Source organism: Fringilla coelebs (genome assembly GCF_963513975.1).
Source record: "Fringilla coelebs genome assembly, chromosome: 18".
Classification (NCBI taxonomy): Eukaryota; Metazoa; Chordata; class Aves; order Passeriformes; family Fringillidae; genus Fringilla; species Fringilla coelebs.
In genome coordinates, this window is record NC_140044.1 from 4427286 (window position 1) to 4451829 (window position 24544).

General features: G+C 43.3%; 1 protein-coding gene across 1 annotated transcript in view; it reads left to right on the forward strand.

The window, feature by feature from the left end:
- The window catches only part of CDH4 (cadherin 4), a gene marked incomplete at its 5' end in the record, with an annotated part of 414254 nt that overhangs the window by 349235 nt on the left and 40475 nt on the right, over positions 1-24544 (forward strand). The window contains one exon of the mRNA XM_084217634.1: positions 24304-24441. Within this exon, the coding sequence (XP_084073760.1) occupies positions 24304-24441 (138 nt within the window). The remainder of the gene's footprint in view (positions 1-24303; positions 24442-24544) is intronic.

Consider the following 24544-nt stretch of genomic DNA (forward strand, 5'->3'; position numbering starts at 1 on the left):
TGCTCTGCTGGGTAGGTTTTCTGCCCTGGTCCCAGGGCACTGTGTGTCCTTCCTGAAGATGTGCACAGGAGGATGCTTACAGCCTGGGCTGTAAATGGAAACCTACAGCCAGTTTACATGTCCCGTGGAGCTGATTCCACCAAGAGTGAGTCCTGCCCTTTAGCTGAAGAGTTTCCTCACACTCAGGCAGTGCCTGTGACACCATTTACTGCCTGCCAGAGTAGCTCCCAATTTGGTTCTTTAATTCTTTCTCCCATTTGGCTTAGACTCTCTTCATACAGCTGGCTTGCTTTCAGTATTGCCAGCATTTAGATGCTGGAGCCTCTGGAGGAGGTTGTACTGACTCACATGTGGAACTGTAATGGCTTTTTATTCATATTTGGGTGAGCTATTGAAGAGATATTACCAAATTGAAAAGCTGCATGATTTGGGGTTGAACTATTCAGATAAAACAAAGCTTTGAGTTTAATTTGATCCGATTATAGAGTCCAGGCAAGAATACTGACACCCCACCTAATCTGTTTCCTTCTTTAAATATGGAAATCTTCAGAGCCTCTCTCCTATAAGAAAATTCCACATATACTAATAGTCTATAGATCCTTTTCTTTCTTCACACACATTTTAATATGTTCAGAGAGTTCTGGTACAGTCTGGTTGCGCTTGTTTCAAGTTCCTCATGAAATCCCACCTCTGACTACAGTGGGTTGGTTTATACATTATTCAGTAGTAAAATCCCAGCTGAATAGGGAGGAGGAAAAAAAAGTTAAGTATTGGAGTGGAAAGCTCACCAGGTCCTTAGCATAATCTCTCTGGTTCAGACCTGCATTTCTTTTTCTATTTGAGCTTGTCTTACAGTGGAGAAGAGTGTATCGTTCCAATTTCAGATAGAAGACTACCTGCTCAGCTCAGGCAGATTTAAAGTTTTTCTTTTGGTACATCACATACTTTCCAGCAGCCCCTTCCCCTCTCTAAAGGGATTATTGTCTAAATCTGCACCAGGTCAAGTGAAATAATTAAACACAAGCTGGCTCCACTAATTAACTTATCCACAGACCATTGTCTGTTATTAGCATTTTAAAGAGAGGCTTTGTTAACTCCTTCTTCCTAGACCTAGTACTACTTTTTTTTAATAGCAGGATTCATTTCTGTGAGCATATTTGGCTCCATTCCTTGCTTAAATATTGTATTCAACACATTTGCCAGAGCATGAGTGAGTTTGTGGGATGTTTCACCCTGCATCAGTTACTTTTCTTAACTGGGCATAAGAAGAAGGCAGCTTGAATGCAAAGGACTGTGACTGTCAGAAGACCAAATACAGTCTCTTGTATTCTGAAATAGTCTTAAAATAGGAAGTTCTCAGTGTAAACAGCAGAGAGGCTGTTACATGCTCTGTAAAGTATAATTTAAATTGTGATGTATCTAGAGTTTTTATAGTACATCTCATCTGGAACAGTGTCAAGATCGTGGTGTTTGTGTTTGCAGAGGATGTAATACTTCCAAAAATACAGAAATGTGTGCACAGGGACCAAAATGTGGGTGTTTGCTGTTCTGCATCACGAATCCTGTCTATTTCCTTGAGTTCTGTACTAATTAGTTCCCAGAAAGGTGGCAGAAGGTGGCTCTTTGAAGGGGAGGAATGTTCTTGTTAGACACTTGTGAGCATCACTAGGCTGGCTATAAATAATCACAACATCAGGTACTGAGGTTTGGGCTAAACTCCATTCACTGCAGGCTGAGAGGGGACTCACAGATAAGGCCAGCAAGGTGGCACATGCAGGCAGGATGGATCTGGGTGTAATTCTTCCCAGACCTTCACATTAAAGCATCCAGGAGCCTGTAGTAGCAGAGCCGAAGCAGTGAGGCAGTTTGTTCTTTTGTCATGGTAACCTCACCATTTTTCTTCTCATTTTTAGGCTAAATATTTTCCTTTTGTTGTTGTTCTGTTATTGCAGTTTTCTAAAAAATTCTGAGGACTTTGTGTAAGAAATCCTCATTAAATAGAGTACATGTCAGTACAATCATGTTTTATTCAAGCTATTCATTTTTTGCACTTAAAAATGCTTTCTGTTCTGAATGCCTCTCCAGAAAAATAAATGTGGCTTTCAGTTAAAGTAAACAGGTCACATACTCAGTGACCTTAAATCTGATGGCTCAAATTGAGAAGAGGAACTAATTGCATAAAAATGCAGTGACTCATATTATCCAGATGTTCAATAAGTTGGTCTTTCCAACTTATTTATACATGCCTGAAAATTAAATGGATTGTAGTTTTCTATTCATACCAACATGGAATTCACCTCAGTCTATAGGGAAGGATTTTGATTTAATGGTTCAAGGTTTGGATAGATGCCCAAGGAGGGGTGAACTCACCATAACGATTGCAGCTGCCTGAGGATGGGAATCAGGGTCTGTAAGTCAGCAACAAATGACTCTTGTAGAAGTGGGAAGCTTTTCTGCCAGGTATCTGCTATTCTAAAGGGAGGGTTTGATGCCACCCAAGCAGGAATATGCCAAATAAAATGCCTGCTTAGGAATCACAGTGGTGACCTTCTGAAGGTGAATTTCAGAGAGGTCAGAAATTTCAGAGAGGTCAGAGGTCCTTGTCTCTTGAACTTAGGGCCAACCCTGTGGTTTGCTTGCAGCAGAGTGGAGCTGGCCCAGCCTCAGAGATGTGCTGTGGTCAAAATACCCTACCCTGTACTGGGGGTGTTTTGCTCACAGGGGAGCCTGTGCTGATGTGAAGTAGCAGATGAGAGGATACTCCAGGCATTACTCTTTCTGGAAGTGGTTTGTTTTGGAGATGTGTATGTTTCTGCAATTATTTTAGCCATTAAACTTCAGCCCTGAAAATGCTTTCATCTTGGCTGATTCCATCTTTTTGTGGCCATGGCAATGGAGAGGAGTGTGATGGGAAATGCATTACTAGGTTTGTAAATTATGTGCAGCTCCCTCCCCCCCCTCATATGTTTGATATCAGAAGATGATGTTTGACAGAGAAGATAATGAACAGTATTTGCTGGTAAATCAGCAGCTAGATGTGGTTTGAAAGAAAGCATATTTGGGCATAAAGAGACAATCTGGAAGGTTACCAGAGCTGTGCACTGTCATAAAATCTGCTCCACAGATGAGCAGCAGAGCAGCTTCCACCAGTGGGGCTGGAGAGGACCTGGGTGGCCTCATGACTTCAGGGTATCAGCTCTTGACAAAGCAATTGAGCAGACTTCCCTAGAAAAACGGCCTGCAGGCTAACCTGCAGGGCATCAGAGGGTCCTTAGGGTGGGTAGCCCACCTCCAGCTCCTTTGGCCATGGCCACATCCCTGAGATCCCCTAAAGTAAAAAGCAGGAGAATCTCTCAGATCTGTCCATCACATTAGAAATTGAAGCATCAGCAATCATTTATGCAGATGAACCTGATTAAGCAAGAAGCGCCCCACAACATTTTCCCCACCCCCAGATTAGGACAAAATAATGATTTTTTAGAATTGTAATTGCCAGTCAGAAAATAAAATCTGGAGAGATTTAGCATTTTTGTTTTAATAGCTGCAAAAATGTCGCGCTGATATTGGTCTTTTAAAATGATGTTTGACATTTTGAAAGATCAATTTTTGTCAAAGTTAGCTCAGACCATTAAAACCATTTTTAAAAGGATTCTTTTGCAATGTAAAAATAAATTCCAAGCGAGGCAGAGCGTTCAAGTGCCCGTCCTTGGGAGCAGTTTCACTCTTAGCCTCTTGTGATGAAAAACCATTTTGTCATAATATTCTCCACCAGTTTTCATCCTCAGGCCCCTTCAGCTCTCTATATGGTCTCTGCCACTACTGTCATCCAACCATATCAAAATGGGTATTTAGGGATGTTCTTCTGAAAACTAATTCCAGTATTTGCCATAAGAGCTGCTAATGTAACTCTGAGTGACCATTGCCTGCAGTATCAGCATCTTCAAAGGCTGACTGACACATTTGAGAAATGGATTTTGTGCTACTCTGCTGACCCCAGACTCTGTGCCAGGGCAGTTCACAGAGGGGCACAGTCCTTTCCACACAAGTTCCATGGGGACTAAGGAAAGCTAAATTACAGACTTCACATCCAGATGTGCAGGGGAGCGTTCATGGAAAATGCATCAAAAACATCTTGCAAAAACTCATTTAAAGTTACATAAATTATTGTTTGCATTTTCACATGCAGTTATTTTCAAGTCTAACCAGCTGTATCTGATTGAAGTGGCCCTAAATAAATAGATGGTTACATAAACACAACATTTGTTTGGGGATTTTTTCCCAATAAGGTCTGGGCCCTGTTTTGCTTTGCAGTGTTGCACAGACTGTGAGAAGGAGGTGTCTGAATTTCAATGGGACATTTTGACACAGAAAATCCCATTCTTAGTATGTTTGGAGTTTCTAAGTCATATGGTGACAGCTACCTTAAAAGAAGACACAGTAAATAATATGGCATGTATTTTGCAGAGAAATGGGAATGCAAGCAGAGGGTCCAAAGAGGTGATCACATTTCATTTCACGTTTTTCACCCCATTTTGGTGCATCCAGCCAATGTCTGGTGCATGCTGGTGCACTGAGGAGGTGTTCTGCTGGCAGGCTCCCAGCAGCATCTTGGGTTGCTGTTTGTGGGGAAGGGCTGGTGTTTGCAGTTCCAGGAGAGCCCTTTGTCACCATCCAAGGTGATAACGCCGCACTCCCTCCACCCCTGTTTTCATCTCACAGATCAATTGCCTGATAAAGGGTGACCCTGGGCCAAGCCTTGGTTACTCACTGCTGCAAGTCCAGTCCATGGAGTGCAGAACTCCTTAAAACACCACCAAAATTCTTTCTAGCAGGTCCCAAGGTTCTGTAAATGAGGAAATAAACCCAGTGACTCGAGGCGCAGAGATGCTCGGCTGTGCTGTCTCTGTTCCAAACCAGAATAAAACATGAAAGAATAATCTGAAAGATGTGACGGCTTTTATTGAAGAAATAATCAGAGAGTCACTTATCAGAATCAGGAAACCTGCTTTATCCTTTGTTGCATTATAAATAAGAATTATATTTGTTCTTGGGGAACAAGCCTGAAGTACGCTGCAAGACGTTATTATGAGTGATGCACCGGGAGGAACTGAATAAATACTGCCTGTCTGCCCCATTAGGTGGTTTTGTTTCTTACATTTCTCTGATTCACCTACCAGGAATGAGTTGTTTTATCATTTCAGTGGTGTACTCAGAGGCGAGCCAGGATTGGTTTGCTTCTGGGGGCCTGAATTCCAAGCTGGCAGAAGGGAGGATGCCAGGCAAGGAGAGTGGTGGTGAGGAGGAGGCAGGGGCTGGGGTCTCTAGGTGTGCCCTGGCTGCTCGCTGTCCAGGTGGGCTCTCCTGCTGCAGGGAGAGCACTGCTGGCCAGGGCAGCCCGTGGTGGTGTGCAGGAAACAAGAAGGAGCAGGAAGATAAAAGGGAGAAACAGAAACAGAAAGAAGAGACATTTGTAGGGATAGAAGATTAAGGAGGGTGGAAGAGAGGAGTTTACTTTTTCCACTCTTGTAAACTCTTGCAAAGGCTGTTAGCTCTGGATTTGAAGGGTTACAGAGAATGCCATCCCAGGTAGAACAACACACACAGTGCAGCATCCTCTCATGATCCAGGCATCTGTCAGAGCTGCAGGCACGAGCTCTTGGAGCTGCCTGTGCCACTTCTGTCTCGCGCTAGGTGATTAGATGTAAAATTACACAGTATCATCCCAGCTTGGAACGTAAAACCACTTCCATGCTCTGTCTTGACTGTTCATAATGTTTCTTGGCAGAAGTTGTTGCAGACACCAGCTTTCAATCCCTCCAAATTAAATGTCAGTTGATGGCAGCGCCGTCGTCAGCGGGAGCGCCCTGCTCATCCCACTTCCCCCAGCTCTGCACCTCCTCAGCTGGCTGATGAGCAGCTCAGCTGGGAGCAGTTTCGAAGGAGATCTTTGACTTTCTTTGGCTTCCCAGAGGAATTCATAATTATTTCCTCCTTTATCATGGAGTGCAGCTGGAGTCTTCAGCTCCATTAGAACTGCCCTGGTAATTTCACAGTGTGAAATTTACAGCAAACTAGGGACATTAACGTTAAATAAATTTATGCAACAGCAACCCTCACCCAAGTCATTAAAAGTGTGTGCAGTTTTTAATGGATGCTCCAGCATGGCATTTGATAAGTTTGTTCCTTTTTTTTCCCAGTCTGTTAATTATACATACACACACACACACAGATATTCTTCTGCCAGAGGTTTTGGTGGGAGCTGCCTGTGGCCTCGGATGTCACCTCCTTGCAAACACTTTAAACGTGGCTGTAATGCCAACCTCTGGGGATGAGGAGAGGCTGTCACCAAGAGTAGATCTGGGGGGGAAGTGTGACAGTGTGGGTCTGTGTGCAACTCCAGTAATCCAATTGAACTCTGCAGTGATTCTGAACCACATCTCTTTGAGAAGACAGGATATCATAAAGGCTGCTAATATGGTGGAAAATTGTATTAAGCTGAGACAAGACAAAGTTGATTATGTGCACGAGTAGTGCAGATGTGCCTGGCACTGGTCGTTTATGCATATTGATTGATCTTAAATACAGCAGAGCAGGGGATGGGATGGGGTTTCTATGGTTATTGATTTTGTTTCAGCTCCTTGGGCTGTCTTCAGAGCCTTTCAGATCCGACTGCCTTGACTGATACAAGCCCTGATAAGAAGCTTGATAAGGAAGCAGGCACGGGGCTGATGTCCTGGCCAGAGAAAACCTGCTGGGTATGTCCTTTGAGAAGCAGATATTCAGGAACAGCCCTGCTTTTCAGCTCCATGGAGCTGGGGTGTGGAATTCTCTGGGGAGCTGCAGCTGGGCTTTGGGGCTGCCTTGCTGGATGCTCCAGCGTGGGCTGTGAGGAGCAGCCTGGAGAGCTCACCAGGGTCAGTTTGCTGCGTGATCTGCTTCTCTTCAGTTTGCTGAAGGAGGAGACTTGGTTTCCTAATTGTTTAATTTTGGCTTCTATAAACCTGCTGGAGCAGAACTGTTGTTTTTCCACCTCTCCCACGTTCCAAGCAGTGAAGCTAGAAACAGGAGGTTTTCATCCTGTTCTTTGGTTGTTGTCTCATTCCTCAGGAGTCTTTATTAAGAGTTTTCTTTAGTCCTGCTCTGCCTGGAGCCACTGACCTCTGCAACCAGGCAGCCTGGCTTCCAAGGGCTCTGTGACTCTGCTGGCATGAGCCATTTAATGGTTTCCAACTGAAAGAGGTTTAGATTAGATATTAGGAAAAAAATCTTCCCTGTGAGGGTGCTGAGGCCCTGGCACAGGGTGCCCAGAGCAGCTGTGGCTGCCCCTGGATCCCTGGAAGTGTTCAAGGCCAGGCTGGATGGGGCTTGGAGCAGCCTGGGATAGGGGAAGGTGTCCCTGCCCAGGGCAGGAGATGAGCTTTAGGGTCCCTTCCAAACCCTTCCAATGATTCCATGATTCTCTGATCACTGGCATGGAGCTTGAAACATGATGTGGGAGTCAAATAAGATGCTGGTTTTCTAATAAACAAAATATTTAGTAGTAGAGATAATTAAGCATCTAGCAGTCAGGATTTGTGGATGTTTGTCCTGGGAATTCCCTAATACCCCAGTCCTGAGGACTTTTATATATATGGGCAGCTCCACCTATCTTGGCTGCAGCCTGAGCTCTGTGCAGGTGAGTCTGCTGACACAGGTGAGCTTTCATGGTTGTGCTTCACTTCTGAAAGAGGAACTTGTAATGTTGAATTGAGTGCATATAACTTACCTTGATTCATATCTGAGCTGAGGTGAAAGAACTCTATCTGTGATTATGGACATCAAAGACAATATATTGAAATTCAGTTTTCTAATGTACACATCATTTATCAAATCTCTGCCCAATAATGCCAACATTTGCTGCACAGAAATACAACGTGATGGATTGCCTGCTTCCCACCAGCTTTCTGAAGGCCAAGGAAGATAAACACAGGATTCTTGCAGAAATGCCAAGTTCAGGCTGGGCAGAGAGACTGAAATCAAAAACCCCAGGGCAGTTAGGAAAATTCATAAGCAGGGTAAGAATTTCAGGGACAACAAGTTTCTTGGTTTCTTGCTGTCGCCAAGAGCACGAGCAACCCACCTGCTGCAGGCAGAACGTGTCACCTTTTGCAGAATTTGGCCTGGTGTAGTGCCTGCTCTTGGGATGCTGATGATCTAAAAAAAGCACATTTCCTACATCTAAAGCAGCAGTGGACTTGGATCTGTAACAGCCATTTTTTTTCCTGGAATCTGAAAAAGAAAAAAAAAGCTTAGAAATATGAATTTCAAATTAAAACCAGGAAAAAATAAATAGCAGAAAACACTTTTTATTTCTTGCTGAGCTTCTATTCAGTTCCTGCTTCCTGTGTTGACAGTGTAAGTTATACTTGGGCAGGAAAAAAAGGAAGCCCACAAACATAATTGCAAGCATGTCTAATTAGGCAGAGCTATGTAAATTTAGCGTTTCTACATGATTATAAATGTCAGGAGAGCCTTAGATAAGACATGAGAGTTTTGAGTATCTCTTGTGTACCTAGTCTAAAATGTCCTTATTGCTAATCCTATTCATCTGGAGTTGCTTCCTAATTAGAATATTTATGGGCTAATAAGGAGGTGAACAAGACACTCCAGTTCAGTTCCAAAGGTGAGAGCAGGGATTCATTAGACTCGGCGTCTCTGTTTTGATTGCTGTACAATGTAATTAACATTGTGCTAGACAATCATTTTAGATTTACCTTAACAACAAATGTTTAAGAAGATTCCTGTTGTTCTCTCTTTGTGCCCTGGCCTGCTGAAACCAAAAGCAGGGATGTCAGCAGCTTTGAGAGATTTGGGGGTTCTTGGATGTTTTGTGGGGTTTTTTTTGCTTCTTGTATTTTCTGAGCTGTTTTGACCTCAGTCTGTCAGTTACTGATGTTTCTGAGTTTTGGCCGTGCCAGCTAAAAGTGAATCTGGTTTGCATATTTTATGAATTCATGTTTTATAAATTTTATATCACTAAGACCTGCTTTATAGGAAATGCTTACTTTGATATTTTGGTGGGTTTTTGCAGAATTTTCACTCGCATGTCTATAACCAGTGACCTGGTATAAAACAGAATTTTTAAAGTCAGATATAATTCAGCTGGTTTTAGCTTATACTACCATGAAAGCACTGGGAGTGCCTGACGTTCAGTGCCTGACTCTCTAATTTTTCTTCTGGAAGATTCTTCCCCACCAGGAGCCCCACTGAGCCCAGGCACAGCAGCAGCAGGAAAAATGCCTCCTTCACCCGGGCTGAGAGCCAGGCAACCCTGAGTTCCACCCCACGGGGTTGTACCCCTCACTGATCCACCCCTGTGTGAGGATTGGGGTGCTTCCTTAGTGGGACCATCCCTTCTCTTCCCCACTGAGGGAGGATCCAGTCTTTCTTTCTCCACCCATCCAGCCCACCAGCTTGCAGCAGACACCGTCCAGATTTCCTCCTGCTGCCTCCTCTGCCTTTTGCAAGATGCTTCTTCCAATTTGCTGCCAAAGCTCCTGGTGTGGAGGGCCCCCAGGGCTGCATAAGGGGAGATGCTCTTTTCCTGAGCCCCAAACCTGGGAGGGTTGCCAGCCCCAAACCCCTGTGGCATTGCTGCTCAGGGAACATGGGGGCAGCTCCTGATGGATTTTAGAAGGAACAAGACATGGAGTTTCTGTTCTCCCTCCCACGTCTCTCTTTAAGCCCCACTTCTGTCTGCAGACCACATCTGAGTTCTGCAAAGCAATGGCCATATTTAATACAAATGATAAATTTTATCTGCAATTGTCCCCTTATTTTTGTCAGTGCTATGGCCAGTCTAAAAGTCAGCTCCTTTCCAAAGGTGAGCTGATCAAAGCAAAACATCAGAGCTAGATCTCTTCTCCTTCCTTTCCATACTGATCTGGTTATCTGAGGAAACAACATTCTGTGGCTTTAAAGGTGAGATCAGAAAAGTTGTTAAGGTGGCAAGTCACGTTACTTCAAGTCTTCTCTGTATAAATTACAGCGAGGTACGGTGATCTCATAAATAATGATAAATATAGCAACATTCTGCTGCTGATGGAAATCATTATCAGCCATTATCAACTTTAATTAATATATTCACGTTATTCAAATCCAGGTAGAAAATGTTCTTTGGCATCAAGTCTAGAGGAATATGGATTGTGGCTTTTGTGCAGCTTGAAAAGCAGCTGGCAACAGGGAAGCAGCTCTGGAGAAATACTTTGTTTAGACTTAGGGTCCAGCACGTTGATTGGCCCATAAATGTCCCCCAGTTTCCATGCTTATGTGCAAGGGCTGGTAGAAATCATATTTTCCAGGGTTATTTCTTTCCTTGGAGCACTGCTCCTGCACCAGAAGAGCTTTTTGTTGTTTGTGGCATCTCAGTTGTCTCCGTAGCAACCAGGGTAATGCTGGGGAATACACAATTGAAGATGCTGGAGATGAGGACTGGTAGCAAATGTTCTTTAATATGAAAAATGAGTGAAAACAAACAGAAAATATGGGCTGCATAAACCTCTGCTAGTTCTAAATGGAATGCTTCTTGAAAATTTCCATTAGGACTTAACAGCTCTTTAAATAAATAGCCACTATGTCCCCTTCCATCTGAGGGTTTCCATCTGTTGATTGTCTTTGTTTGCTTTTTCTCCATTTTTGTGAAAATCCCGAGGCCCAGTCCTGCTGCACACCCAGCCCCTGGGTACAGGGCTGAGCATTCCCTTCCCTTTGGAAAAGGAGCTGAGAAGAAACATCAGACAAATGTACCCCAGCTGCCACTGCAGGAGCTAACCCATAAAACCCTCCATCCACACCTCCTGCTGCCCCTGGAGTGTGGTTCTGTGTACAGCTTTCCAGGAGAGAGAGGAGGGTTTGTTAGAGCAGGAATTCCCTGTTTATCCAGGGCTGTGCTCAGAGCAGAGGGCTCTGCTCCATGCACACAGGAGAGCAGGGGGGAAAACTTCCTGAAGAGATGCTCCAGCATCCATCTTATCCCTCTGTGCCTGCCCCTGCCCTCTCAGGAAGCCAGGAGCCCACGTCCTGGCACCTCTCCACAGACAGTGCAGAATCTCTGGGATTACCCCTGTCCCTCTGACATGCACCCTCTAATACCCAGACCAGAGAAGGTGCCAGCCTAGGATGGTATTTTCTGTTCCAGACAGAGCAGTGGAAGTGGGGTCTCTGTGGGGTGTGCTGTGTTTTCCATGGGAAAGGCTCCCATCAGTGATTCCCTGGGCTAATGGCTTCGTTAGAGACCTTAATGACTCAGAGTAAGGACCTGTTACAGCTGGTGTGAGGTAGCACTTTGTTTCTGCTGTCAGATAATACATCTCTAAATCTGCACTGTTCTTACATTTCCTATGAGAAAAAAGAAATGAAAAATCCATACAGCCCCCATTAACCAAGAGAGAGAGGTAAACACTGCTGTTAGTGGGGTGAGATAAAACCTTTTCACTCCGGGACACAAATGTGAGTTCAACTTATGATAAAATTAAATACATTTCATTATCTCACCTCACTGCCCACAGGGAGTCAGTCCATCTCACAAAATTCTTGACACACCATTTTCACAGCCTCCAGCTGCTTCTGGAGAGAGACCAAGGACCAGAGTCCTAAATCCCTTTGCATTCTGCCTGAAAAGGATGGTCCCACCAGCTCCACATGTAGCCTGGTCATACAGCCCTGCTTCTTTCTTGCAGTGAAGAGCCTCAGCTTCTGGTTCTTCTCCTTTCCCAGCGTGGTTTTGTCTGAGAAGTGGAGGAAATACAGCCACACACACACGACATCTGCTTAGTGTAAGTTCACACACCTGAACCGGGGTGAGCGGCTCCACGGGAGCTCAGCACTGCTGCAGGAGTAGAAAAATCCTGATTTGCTTTTCCAAAAGTACATGTCTCACCAGTATTTTGGAGAATATTAAACTTAGAACCTCATCAGCTCCTCCTAAATCTGCTGCAGGGCTAAGATGTTCAGCTGGATTCTGAAGAAAATAGGGATGCAGTTCCGGGAATGTTTCCCTTGCGTTGTACAGGCAGCTGAGATTTTGGAGCATGGACCACAGATGAGATGCTTTCATTTGAATTCCACTCAAAACCAAAGCAAAGATAGTTTGTTTTGAGGGAGTTCTTTATCCACACTGCCCGTTTTTCTTTGTAATTGCCAGAGATTATCAATACTGGAATAAGGACTGTTGTTTGCAATTAATGTAGCCTGAAAAAATTGCAGCTCACACATTTTACCCTTCAGAGGGATAAGACACCCCAGGTTTATGGCAGGTGATGGGTGACATGAAGCCATCCTGTGGAGCACTCTTAAATCCACACCCTAGCTTGTCTCACAACAATTTTTTATGTACCTGTATCCTCAGTCTGCAGTTACATTTTTGGACTGGTTCTGTCGCTGATGAATTGCTGCCCAGAACTTACAGCCAGTTTATTTACATGTTATTTACATGCAAAAAGTTTATTTTTGGAATAATTCTGCTCAGGGGACTGATGTAACTCAGCAAAAGGACTGTCTTGCACATGGAAACAGGTCTGAGCTGGGGGTGGGGGGAAAAGAAGTACTGTTGTGAGGGTGGATTTAATCAATACAGTTTTACTTCTGTGCATGAAGAAGGCTTAAAACTGCATTCAGCATCTCCAACTCAACTCTGCAAACCAATGAATCCCTCTGAAAAAAGAGCCTTAATTCCTCTGCCTGTTCCCCATTTGAGGAACAGGAATAATTCTCAGCTTGCAGAAGTTTAATGAGCATGAATTTGTCAATATTTATGCCTACAAAGAAAATAAAATATGCTGGCATTATTTATAGCATTTCAGTAAGCTAGTCAGAGCAGCATCATATATGATCAGGTCATGGGTTAACAAGGATTAATTATCTTGGCAGAATTATGCTTTGCAATTTTTCATTTCAGTCTGTTACTTTTGAGTATTTGATAATGCAGCCTACTAAATTCAGGGTCATTTTGCTTCTTGTATGAAATTCAGCACTTCCCTACATAAATGTTTTTTAAGCGGAAATGTAGCCAGAACTGGGGAGAGCTGAAGTGCTGAAATTCCCTCTTGCAGCTAATAGCCAAGAAACTGCTACATTCCTCCAATTTTGTAACTGCAAGAATTGCATTTCATCACCTAAAGGTTGCTGGCAAGTTCCTCTTTCATACCTCATGGCCATGTGAAGTTAATTCCATATTACAGGAACCTGGGAGGTTGTCAGGGGGGTCTCTGCAGTGCCAATTCCTTTATAAAATTTCCCCTGCTCCTGGTCACACAAAGGCCTTTGACACTTGTACAGATCCTGCACATCCCTTATTTGACAAAAAAGCGTAGAAATTAAATGCTGTTTGATGAAGGCCCTGATCTGGGAAAATTAAATTTTGCCTTCAATTATTGCAGTGGCTTCTGGCTGCTGCTCCATCCTCTTGTCATACACAGTCACCAGAAAGGGCCCAAGGTACCCTTCAAAGGTCTCCCTGTACAGCTGGGACAATTTAGGATTATCAAAAATCCTTCTTGCTCTACTCCCTCCTCTTTCAAGTTAATAAACAGGGCATTTCATTTCACACTCCATATATCAATCTGCTTTTTCTGGAGCTCTGCTCTGCCCAGACCCTCTCCTGTCACTGACATGGAGCAGTTTTCCTCCTGCTCTCTCTGGAGTCTCACCTGGCTGTACAGAGACTCTGCTAAGGCACATCTGATTAAGGCTGACAGGCTCAGTATGGGAAGGAAAACGTCCCTGCTCATCACAGCAGCTCTCACAGTGGCACTCTGCCAGCCTGGTGTCTCAATCATTTCGTTTATCAGCAGTTTTTCCCTTTATCACAAAGTCATTTGTTCCTGTTCCTCACTTGCCCGGTTTTATCTCGTGTCTGAAGCCCTCTGAGCAGGAGGACAGTGGGTTGTGCTCTCCAAAGCAGAGCAGGCTCCCTTTGAAAAGCATCTGCAAAACCTGTGAGTCACCAGAGGCTGGGGTTCACACCCCACTGTGCTGTTTCCCTGCTGGGTCTTTGGTTATAAGGGAGCCCAAAGCTGAGTTTCCCAAATGCCCTGCAGCCACTCCTGTGGCAAACCCATGATGGGTCACTAGAGCTGTCAGTATTTCCCTGGGATCTCGTTCCCCAGGTGGGAATTCTGTGTCTCACTGCCCAAATGCTGTGAGTGCTGACAGCCATCAGGAAGCTCCATGGGAAGCCCTGTGCTACTAAGACTGCTCTCTGAAAATAGTTCTTCATTCTGGTGGTCTTTCTTTTGTAAGAGCATACACATTATTACCCATTTGTGACTTCTCTCAAATCTGTTAATACAATGTTTAATAAAAAATCCTTCTTTTCTGTTTGTCTAATACAGCTAGATATAAACATCAGGATGGGTAGCTTGTAAAAAAAGCTGAGATGCCTCCTTCAGAAAAGTGCAGCACTTTATCCTCCATTAATCCTAGACCTTGCTCAGTGAATTATTTGTACCATTGAAGTAATTTGATAAGTTATCACAAACTTTATTACTGTATTTTGCTCTGGACCTAAGTGTCTTTTCCATCAGATTCAGTCTGAATTGCAGCCCTTCTACACCAAGACATAGTACAAGCCAAGTATTGAATCAACTGCATGTCTTTATTTCCTGTGTGTTACATCTTTAATGTTATTAATAGATACAAAATAAGCAAGATCAAATATTGCTTATGTTCAAATGCCTTTGTTTCTTGTCATGGGTCAGAATTTCCAGCCAGAAAAAAAAAAAATCCTTCACTCACAGGATGAGCTTTCAGTTCATTTTCCCACAGCACTGGAGATCTTTTTCATTGCACCTATTTCCATGTAGCCCTTTTCCAAGGCAGGGAAACAAAGCCTTTGCAGGCAGAGCTGGTTCTGACAAAAGCCCCCTTTACTATTTCCAACTTCACAACCAAACTGAGTTTCTTTTCCACAAGTTGTCAATCACATTCTCCCTCAGCAGATCCACACAACGTAACCCTGCCCACGGTGGGTGAAACAGCTCTTAAGGAAATACAATAGGGAGCATCTCACATTAATCTCTCCTCTCTGTTATTTGACTGTTTTCCACTAACCTTTCCTTCTGCCAAATTTAATTAAATCAGCTGCTTCTGTGGCTCTAACCTGGTCCTTCTCTGTTTGGACATTCCCTTCAATTCATAAGGCACATATGATATGCAGCCAGCAGGGACTTGCCAAGCTATTTTCTTACAATAATTCTCAGCAATGAATAAAGAATGACACCAGATGAGTTTATTTTATCCAGACCATAAGGAGTCAACACAGTACAGATGCCCCAGACTTGTGTTGTGCTCCTGACTGCCAGTAATTTTAAAATCCAGGATTTTAGTGTTGTTCATACCACGTGTATACATATAGGATTAGACAAAATGGTTTGAATATATTACATTGATTTTTTTTTTTTTTTTAGTTGCTGCACTGATAGATTTTTTAAAAATCTCATGTTCCTCAGAATAAAAAGGTCTGGCTACATCAGTGGTGTCATGAGTGTGGAATTTCAAGCTTTCTGCAGAAATGAGACCAAGTATAAGTAATGAGCAATATTATGAATATTTATTCACCTACACTGATCCTCCTGATGATCTTTTTCAAGCTTCCAGCCTGACAGAGCTTAAAGAAGAAGGCAGTTTTACCTGAATTGTGAAAGGTTTTTCTTCCTCTTACTAATCAAGCGTGATATACCAGAAAACAAATCAGGCTGATAAAAACAGGAGCCAGACTTACAAGAAAAACAGCTGTAGCAGCTAAATGGCTTAAAGCAGAGAAAGTAGGAAAACAGCATGTGGGGCTAATGATGGGAGGTTTTCAGGTTTCAGAATACATTAAGGCATTCTCCCTGTTTATTAAATTGCTCTGGCAGCATTTGACAGCAAAGGTTTTGTGGATTATAAGAGTGCAATGGACATAACTAGGATATTTTTTTATCCTGAAGCCTGGCCTTTGGGTAATCACCAAGAAGTTACACGCTGCAGGAGGAATTTGCTTTCCACAAGTCCAAAGAAGGTTGGTTTTTTACCTAAAAAATAAATGTTTCTGAGATTGTTGTTTACTTTCCCTTCTCTGCCTTGAGATTTTGAGTTTTTTTCTGTCTCAGCACTCCCTGCTTTTGTCAGTAAGTGGCAGAAACCACCTGAAAGCAGCATCAATTTACTGCTGGCATATTTACCAAAGGGCACTTCTCTGCAGCACCAGGTGCTGTGTGACCACCCAGACTTTGAACTCTTGCTGGTCTCTCCATGCTCAAGAAAAGCCAAATGCAATTTCATGGTTTTACAGAAATTGCCTCAGCCAAAAGTTAGAAGGCATATTATTCCTGAGGTCTCCTTTAAGTGCTCTTTGTGAGATGACCTGGAATCTGTGGGGCATAAAGGCTGGAAAGCCTTGGTGGGGTAGGGTTGGGGCTGGTTCCTATTCTGGGAGATGCAGTGGGACACCAGCTCTGTCCTGGGCAGAGGGAAGGCTGGAGATGGGAGCTCTGCAGCCTCCCTCATCCCAGTGGCTGAGTGCTCCAGCCAACAAATGGATTTCTCTTCTCATGGTATCACTGTTAGATAAAAAAGAGTTTTAATTTCATTTCTAAGTGTTATTTTCAATTTCTTTGATGCAAGGAAAAATTAAATGACCTGTTAAAGGTCACTTGGGGAGGGTTTGGGAAAATGCTAAAGAAATCCAGATCTTCCAAGCTGCAGCCTGCAGCCTTAATCACAACCCTCCTCTGTTTTGGCATGGTGGCTGTAGTCAGAATCTAAATACGCTCTCCAAGATATTCATCACATCTCTTTTTTTTAGTGAAATTTATCAGTAGTTCATGCCAGCTCACTGCCATCCCTTTGTATGACTGTCAGGAGCAGGTCATTCAGCTTCCTTATTTCTCCCCTGCCTCCTTGTGGATTTACATCTGATCTGGAGTTTGGATCACTGAAAAGAGAGATGCCCATTCCTAGTGATGCTGTGATTCTAATGTTGGTATAAAGGAGATAACCATCAGAAGCTCCTTAACTGACATTTAGTCAGTTTAGTCATTTAGTCTTTCTAAACAGAAAAGTGGATACTATCCAAGGACAGAGATACTCTAACAATGGGGTTTCTGACAATCATTTTGATAATAATTCTGATAATAGTTCTGAAGTCAGCTCATACCCCCTGAGTCACTTCATTCAAGTTTTGAGAAATTCCTGTGCTCAAATATCAGAGAAGAAATGTTGTGGCCTCTGTTGCCACCCTCTGCAAGTGGAAGTGTACAAGTATAGAACCAGTATGGGGTTAGTAACAGAGCCTGCTGTGCTGTTACCCTTGGACACAGCACCCTCCTAAACATGCTGCTGGCACCAGAGCCTGGCAAACCCTCTGCAGGGTGGGTTTGGGTCACTTTAGAGTGTTGGTGGATGTATTCCCCTGTATGCTCCTTTCTTTGGGCAGAAGTTGCTGCATTGAAATTCCACATTTTTCACTGCAGCTTGGGTGTTTTTTCAAAACCTTGATAGCCCAGGCTTGGTGTCTAATTCCTTAGGGGTAAAACTCCAAAAAAAAAGAAAGAAATATCTATCTCAGATGAATGTGGTGGCAGCATATTGCACTCAAAGCACCTCTGTTCCAGTTTAATGCAGCCCTTCCTATGCACAGTATTGCTGGCACCAGGCATTGTTAAGAGAATCATTAAAATGATCCATCAGGATCCCCAGTCTGTCTTACCATTTCCAGTTATTTGTCTGCTGTGGGTTGGTTTTGTTTCTTTTTTCTTTTTTTTTTTTTTTTCTCCTGGTTTAATCTCAGGGCTGTTTAATGCTTGGAGTTTCTATTTCTGAGCTTCCCTGTGTATCCCTGACAACTGGCAGATCCCTCTTGGAGCTGAGCTGAGCTCCTGGAGCAGCTCAGCAGCGTCCTGGCGCTCACCATGAGATGAGGTGCATGAGCAATTCTGTTTGGTTCACAGACCTTCTGTCTGGGAGGCTCCGGGGAGATGTGGCCAGGATGCTGGGAGGCTTTTTGGGATGCCTGCTGGGGTCTGCTCCGTACCCAGTGCAGGAACAGTTTCCACTTCAGCACTTCCCCTGCCTGGATGACACAAGAAAAGGCAGCCGTGGGCAGCAGCCACTGAACTGTTTGCTCTCATGCTACTGAAAGGCCAAACAGAGTAGACTCCTGAAAGGCTTTCTGGCGTTCTTTGATGTTGTAACCTCTGTGTGATAAAAAAGATCATATTCACTTTCTTTCAGTTAACTTTTAAAGCACTTCCTCCTGCTTTCATAGGAAAGCTCAGCTTGCTGGTGCTGGGTGTTGTACCCACCACCAGAGGCTGTTTTGCTTTCAGAAGCTGCCACACAAAAGAGGAAAGAGCTGCTAAAAGCTGGAGCAGGTCCCATTTACACTTATGTGGGAGATTCAACACCCACCCTGGGAGAAGCTGGAAAAGTTAATGGTCTGTCTGGTGGTTCCAAATGAGTTAAAAGGTGTAAATTGTAACATATTACTTTTCTATCATAAAGTGCAGGAGCTTAAGAGAGGATAGGATAAGTTGTATAATGTGTGAGATCCCCCAGGTTATGGGGGCTGAGAGGGAAAGTGTTTAGAAGTAGTTTAATTGCTGGTTGTTAATCAGGCTGCCAGGAGAAAGCCATTAAAGGTGGATGTCAATAGAGCTCCAGTGCCAAGGGAAAATCCTGAGCTGGGCTATGGACCTTCATTTGTATCAGACAAAATGGTTTTTGAAGGGGGGTGGAACAGCTCCTCCTGACTGGAGTGGGGATGAAACTGCTGTGGGTGCTGGCACTGAGGCTCTTGTTGGCACAGAGGAGTTCCTTGTTTGATTTCCTCCCTTGTTTGATGCCTGTCTTAGCAGAAACAGGGACACCTCAGGTAGGAGCTGGTCCTGAACAATGAGGCAGTGATGGAGCAAAAGTGCATCATTCCAGCTCAGGCAGCAGCACTGGGATTTCCAGGCCCAGGGGTCGATGTCTGCTGAGCACTCTGCAGCCACAGTGTGATGCTGTGCTGGATGTGAGAAATGAAAAAGTCAAGGTTTATCAAAGTCTCTGCTCAGCTCTGGCATAGGGGTGAGGCTCTCCCAGCACCACCGTGGCTGGGGGAGCTGCAGCAGTGCTGGGTTCTCTGGGTGTCCTGCCTTCTTCCCAGAGCTTCCAGGAGAGGGCTTTCTGCTGGAAATCTCTTTTTATTTAACCAAGGCAAAGTAGGGAGTATTAAGGGATAGGTGCTTTAAAGCTTTTCCTGTGAGCTTTGTATAAATGGTGGCTATTTAGATCTTTTTGGAAAAAGTACTTTTGCTTGAGTCAAGTGAATGTTTGGGGGGAGTTTGTTGATTTGTTTTTAAATTGCCTTTCCTGGTTCTGGTGCAGTATTTATTAATGATGTGTTTGCCATCTCTGATACCCAAAAACGTGAACATCAAGTCTTCAGTAGCATGCAAAAAAAAATGATTTAAAAAACAAATCACAAGAACATCTCGTATTCATCTCATTGGTGTTGCAAAATTAAGTGGAGATGAAAAAACATAGATATAAAGGAGCTGTGAGGATAGCCACGGGAAGAAATAGAATTTAGATTTCCTATTTCCTTCACCAATGGATTCCTGCTAATACATCCTACATCCTGGTAACCTTATTTGCTTTACCAGACGTGATGCTAAAATTAGCTAGTCATACATTTCTCAGGAAGTAGTAATTAATTGGACAATATTTGTACAGGGCTTTGAAAATGTAGTTCCTAATTTTGCAAACCCTTTGTCCATAATGCAGATTAATTTAATCACATAATTACTGCATTTCTGGACTTTGGTATACACAGTTCCCCAGCTCATGTGTGATGTATAATAATTGCCTGTGTGAACTGGCAAGAGCCACATTTCTCAACACCGTGCGTGCACATTTGAAAATTGGGATCACAGGTAGCACTCCATTACTAGGACTTAATTTCAAAATACTTTGTTCTTTTCTACTCTGTCTCTGAATACGATTTACTCTTGTTTATACCCTCTCTCAGCAAGACTCTGCTCGGCTCAGCCGGGGATTTGAGCCGGTGCTTTCCGTGCCAGCCTCTGTCTCCATGGGGAGAGCCACTTGCAATGGCTGTAATTTTGTTTGGGGCACCTGGTCCTTTGTGTGTGCCACTGGAATGGGCTGGTTCAGTGATAACGATCAGTGTTAAGCCTTTTCACACGAACAGTCTGTGCTATTTGGACTGAAAGGGTTTTTTTTCTTTTTCTTTTTAGAAAGTTGTTTGTACACAGAGAATGCTGAGAGATCTGCCTTCTGCTTTAGCTCAATTTGTCATCATTTCTACCTAGACCAAGAGGATTTAGCCCTAATTTAATATATTCTTTTGAATATTTTTGCTCCCCAGACCCTCTATTAGGTTGCTCCAGCATCTCACTCCTTTATTGGTAAAGCACCCACTAATTTCCAGCCTCAATTTATTCATGGCCAGTTTATACCCATTTGTTCTTGTGTCAACATTGTCCTTTAGTTTAAATTGCTTCTTTGCCTTCCTAGTGTTTATCCTCCTGATGTTATTTATAGACAGCAATCATATCTGCTATCAGCCTTCATTTTGCTAGACTAAACAAGCCAGGCTCTTCCAGGCTCTTCTCAGTGATGGGCACTTCAGTGCCAGCACCTGGCTGCATCCAGGGGGCTCAGCAGGAGCACGAGGGCCTGGCTTGTGCCCAGCATCCCCATCAGCCCTGGCTGCTTGGCACGGGGATCAGGATTGCCAGATGTGCCCTGCTCAGAGCTGCACACAGGGCCTTTGCCTCCCTGGAGCTGGTGGGACATGGGGACAGCCCTCCTTCCCCGTGCCCAGTTGAACAGCTTCCAGGGAACTTTTATTTTATTGGTGCCTTGCTGCATTTTCCTGTATTTTCTGCTGTTAGATCACATTTTTCTATGATGCAGTTGCCCTTCTTCCAAGCTGCCATTCCTCCTGTACAAGGCACCTGTTTAACCAAGCCCTTGACTAATTTCCCATTAGCCATCTTAACAAATTCCTTCAACTAATTCCCATCTCCTGGAATTTAGCTGATGTATTTCTTTGGGGCACGGTGTCAGATGACTGACAGAAGAGCAGACAGATTAGATCTGCCACAGTTCCTTTAATTATTCTTTCCTTCATAATTTTTTCCTTTAAAAGTCCTTCTTAGTTTTTAGGTCAGACCGAAAGCTCTGCACTTATCAAGATGAGTTTTTTTCCTTGGCTGGCATAAAAGCAGCACATTTGCTTTGCTGTAACATGAAGATCTGTTAGATTTATTAGAAACACTTGCCACAGGACCTCCCGCAGGCTTCAGTGGGGCTGGGTTTTTAGTCCAGACCCCCTTGGGCCACAGGCTCATTTCCTGAGTTCCCCAGCATCACCATCAGAGCAAATTCACAGTAAATGTTAGGACTATTTTGGTTTACCTATATGCTGTAGTTTCTGCCCTGTGCTATTTAAAATGTCATTTTTGCAAAGAAAGAGAATAGGAGAATTATTCTGTATGATCAAAATGCCATCAAGAAAATGTCTCTCATGCTTGGGGGCATGAGGCTGCCTTTTTTTTTTTAATAGTGGTGACAATAATAATACTATTAGGACAACAAACTGAGATGCCCCTGGAGATGATGTGACAAATTGGAAGGACATGCTGAAATTGAAATTGATTGAATAGTTCAATAAAATCAGCTTAATGCACAAAAACAAAAAGATTAGCTAGAGAAAAACAAAAAATCAGTAATTTGTTATCTGCTGGGGGTGATCTCACTAGAGACTGAATTAGTTATAAACCAGAACTGGGCACTTGAGAGGAGCCCCCTTATATGCCCACGGTGCTGGAGCCTTTGGGATGGAGCTGGATGTGGCTGGCATCCTGAAGGTTTGGCAGATCAGATCTCGGACTGTTTCCATTTGGTGGACTTGGCAATGTTGGCTTTATGGCTGGACTTGATCTTAAAGGTCTTTTCTAACCTCGATATTTCTATGATTTTGTGTGTCTGAGTTCTCACACCATTCTCCATGTCAAAATCCCCTTTTGTTCTAAACACAATAGTTTTGTGTTCAGTTGATGGACACCAGTGCCACTTTGGGGATGTCCCTAGGGTTCCCCCAGCAGCTGACTTCTGATGTGTGCCCAGGGCTATCCTGAGATCCAGCACCTCTCCAACATCTGCATTCCCATCACGGTCCTGCCTGATCATTCCATCCCTTTGGGATCTGCTGTAATTCCCACATTTTCTCACCAGGCTTGGCCTGCCTGCACTTGCTGCACAAACACTGTGTTCCTTTGCCATCCTTCCTCCTTTCCCTCCTTCTACACCAGCTCCTTGTGGCTGGTACATTTGCACACTCTAATAAATTCTGGCCATTTTCCTTCTCTTTTTTTGTGTTGTGATCTGATCAACGTCTTTCTTTTAAAGTTCTTTAATTTAATGCTCTGAATTTGTGTGGGGCTTTTTAATGAACATTACAGAGCTCAGTGAGCAGTGCTTTGTTAAAGAAAACTCTGTTGTAAACCTGGGGCCTGTGAGTACAAACACACAGATGTGTTTTTCTAATTTATGTGAAATCTGATTGCTGCTACTTTTTTAAGTGTCCTCCCCACTTCTATGATTTAGACCTTCTGTTATTTAAACCAGAGTATTTGGCCTGCTAGGAAATACTTCCATCAGCCTCCCAGGTAGTCTATAACAGAGAATAAGGAAGGAAAAGCTAGATATGAAATAGAAATTACATTCACTAATAAGGACATTTCAGCCTGGTGCAGTGCCTTACAAATGGAGCAATGAACAGAACCTTCTTGCATGAGGCAAAACAAGGGCTAACAATAGTTTCTCCCTCATGTTTTATTATACAAGATAGGAAGAGATAATGAAAGTGCATTTCCATAATATATTCCAGTTGCAAGGTGCTGATGGATCCCTAAGTGTGATGTCTTGTCAGTTTAGCAGGTCAATTAAAAGCCCTGGAATCAAGATAAAGCTAAAATGCAGATCTCTTATTCTGGCAACTCAGAAGAATTAAAGAACTGAGCCAGTTACAGCACTTCAAGGATGTTTATATGGGAATAAAAAGACCTAATTGACCTAATTCTTGCCCTTTGAAACTTGAGAGGACATTTGACATTTTACACACTCTTGTAGCATTGGCACCTTGAAGGAGCATCCCTGGTACCTGAGTGTGTTCTGGAAGTAGCTGGTCTTTCCTTGCACCAAAGTCCCTCCACCTGACTTCACAAAAAAGCTTTTCCTGTGTGAAATTCTGCCTGCACTTGGTTTACACCCCTTTGGGGCTCTCTGCTGTGCCACCTGCAGCCTTAAGGAGCAGGGTTGTGTTGAGCTTTTGCCTGGATCCTTCCCTGGTTCTCCTGCCTCCCTTTGCCCACTGTCCAGGAGAGGAGCTTTGCTTTCCCATCTGCCTGTAAAGTGCTCTGGGAGCATGACAGTAATCAATAGTAAATTCTGCAAGTGTAAATGAAAATTTATTGTTGAGGCCAGTTGTAAAGAGTTCTCTTGATGCAGCCAGATATTCCTAAGAGATGCCAGGAAGATATGTACACATGCAACATCAGATGGCCTCTCCTATTTTATTCAGATTTATTTTCCAGTTGCATTGACTTACAGCATCCTTTAGAACTTCACTGTGTGATTTTTATGGCTGGCTCTCTGAGGTTTTTTCCTTTGAGAGCTGTGTTGTTGGGGGTGCTCAGGAATTTAAATTAGTTCTGCTGAACTGCTGTTTATTGCACTGAATTATTTTTTTCTTCCATAGTGGACTTAAATTCTCCTTATTTACCAAGATTGTGTTAAGGATTGAAACATGAAGAGCATTTTAATGCTTTTTGGGCATCAAACTGTGTGAGCAGAACGAGCTGGAGGGCTGCTAGGCAATGTTGATGTCAATTTTGGGGGTATAATGTTCTTAGCAATGTTTTCAGTGAAAACACATGAACAAAACTTTAACTGGTTTTCAGAAGACAGAAGCTAATGTTGCAGAAAATACTTAAAAGTTAATAAAAATGTCAGCTTCAGCCAGGGAATTTTGCCCATAAGACTTTTTTATTTTCCCATGAGACAGGTGATGTCCACGAATCTCTGCAAAAATCACTTCAAAAATGATGCAGAAAAATTAATTGATTTTTTCTTTTTACTAACATTTTTAATCCAATTAACTTCTTAGCCTGCTTAAAGATCACACTTGTATATGGAAAATAAACCAAAGTGTTGTACAGCATGTGTTTTTGTCTCTCATCTTTTCTTCTTCTTTTTTTTTTTTTTTTTTTTCAGAAAGTTCAGCAGTACATAGTCATTGTTCAAGCAACAGACATGGAAGGAAATCTGAACTATGGTCTCTCAAACACGGCCACAGCCATCATCACAGTGACAGATGTGAATGACAACCCCCCTGAATTCACCACCAGCACTGTGAGTACCCACACAGCAGCAGGGTGATGCATGCACACACTGGTTTTCACTCATGGCTGTTGATTTCTGCTGTCTCTCCAAGCTGGTTGGGCAGATAGGAGGA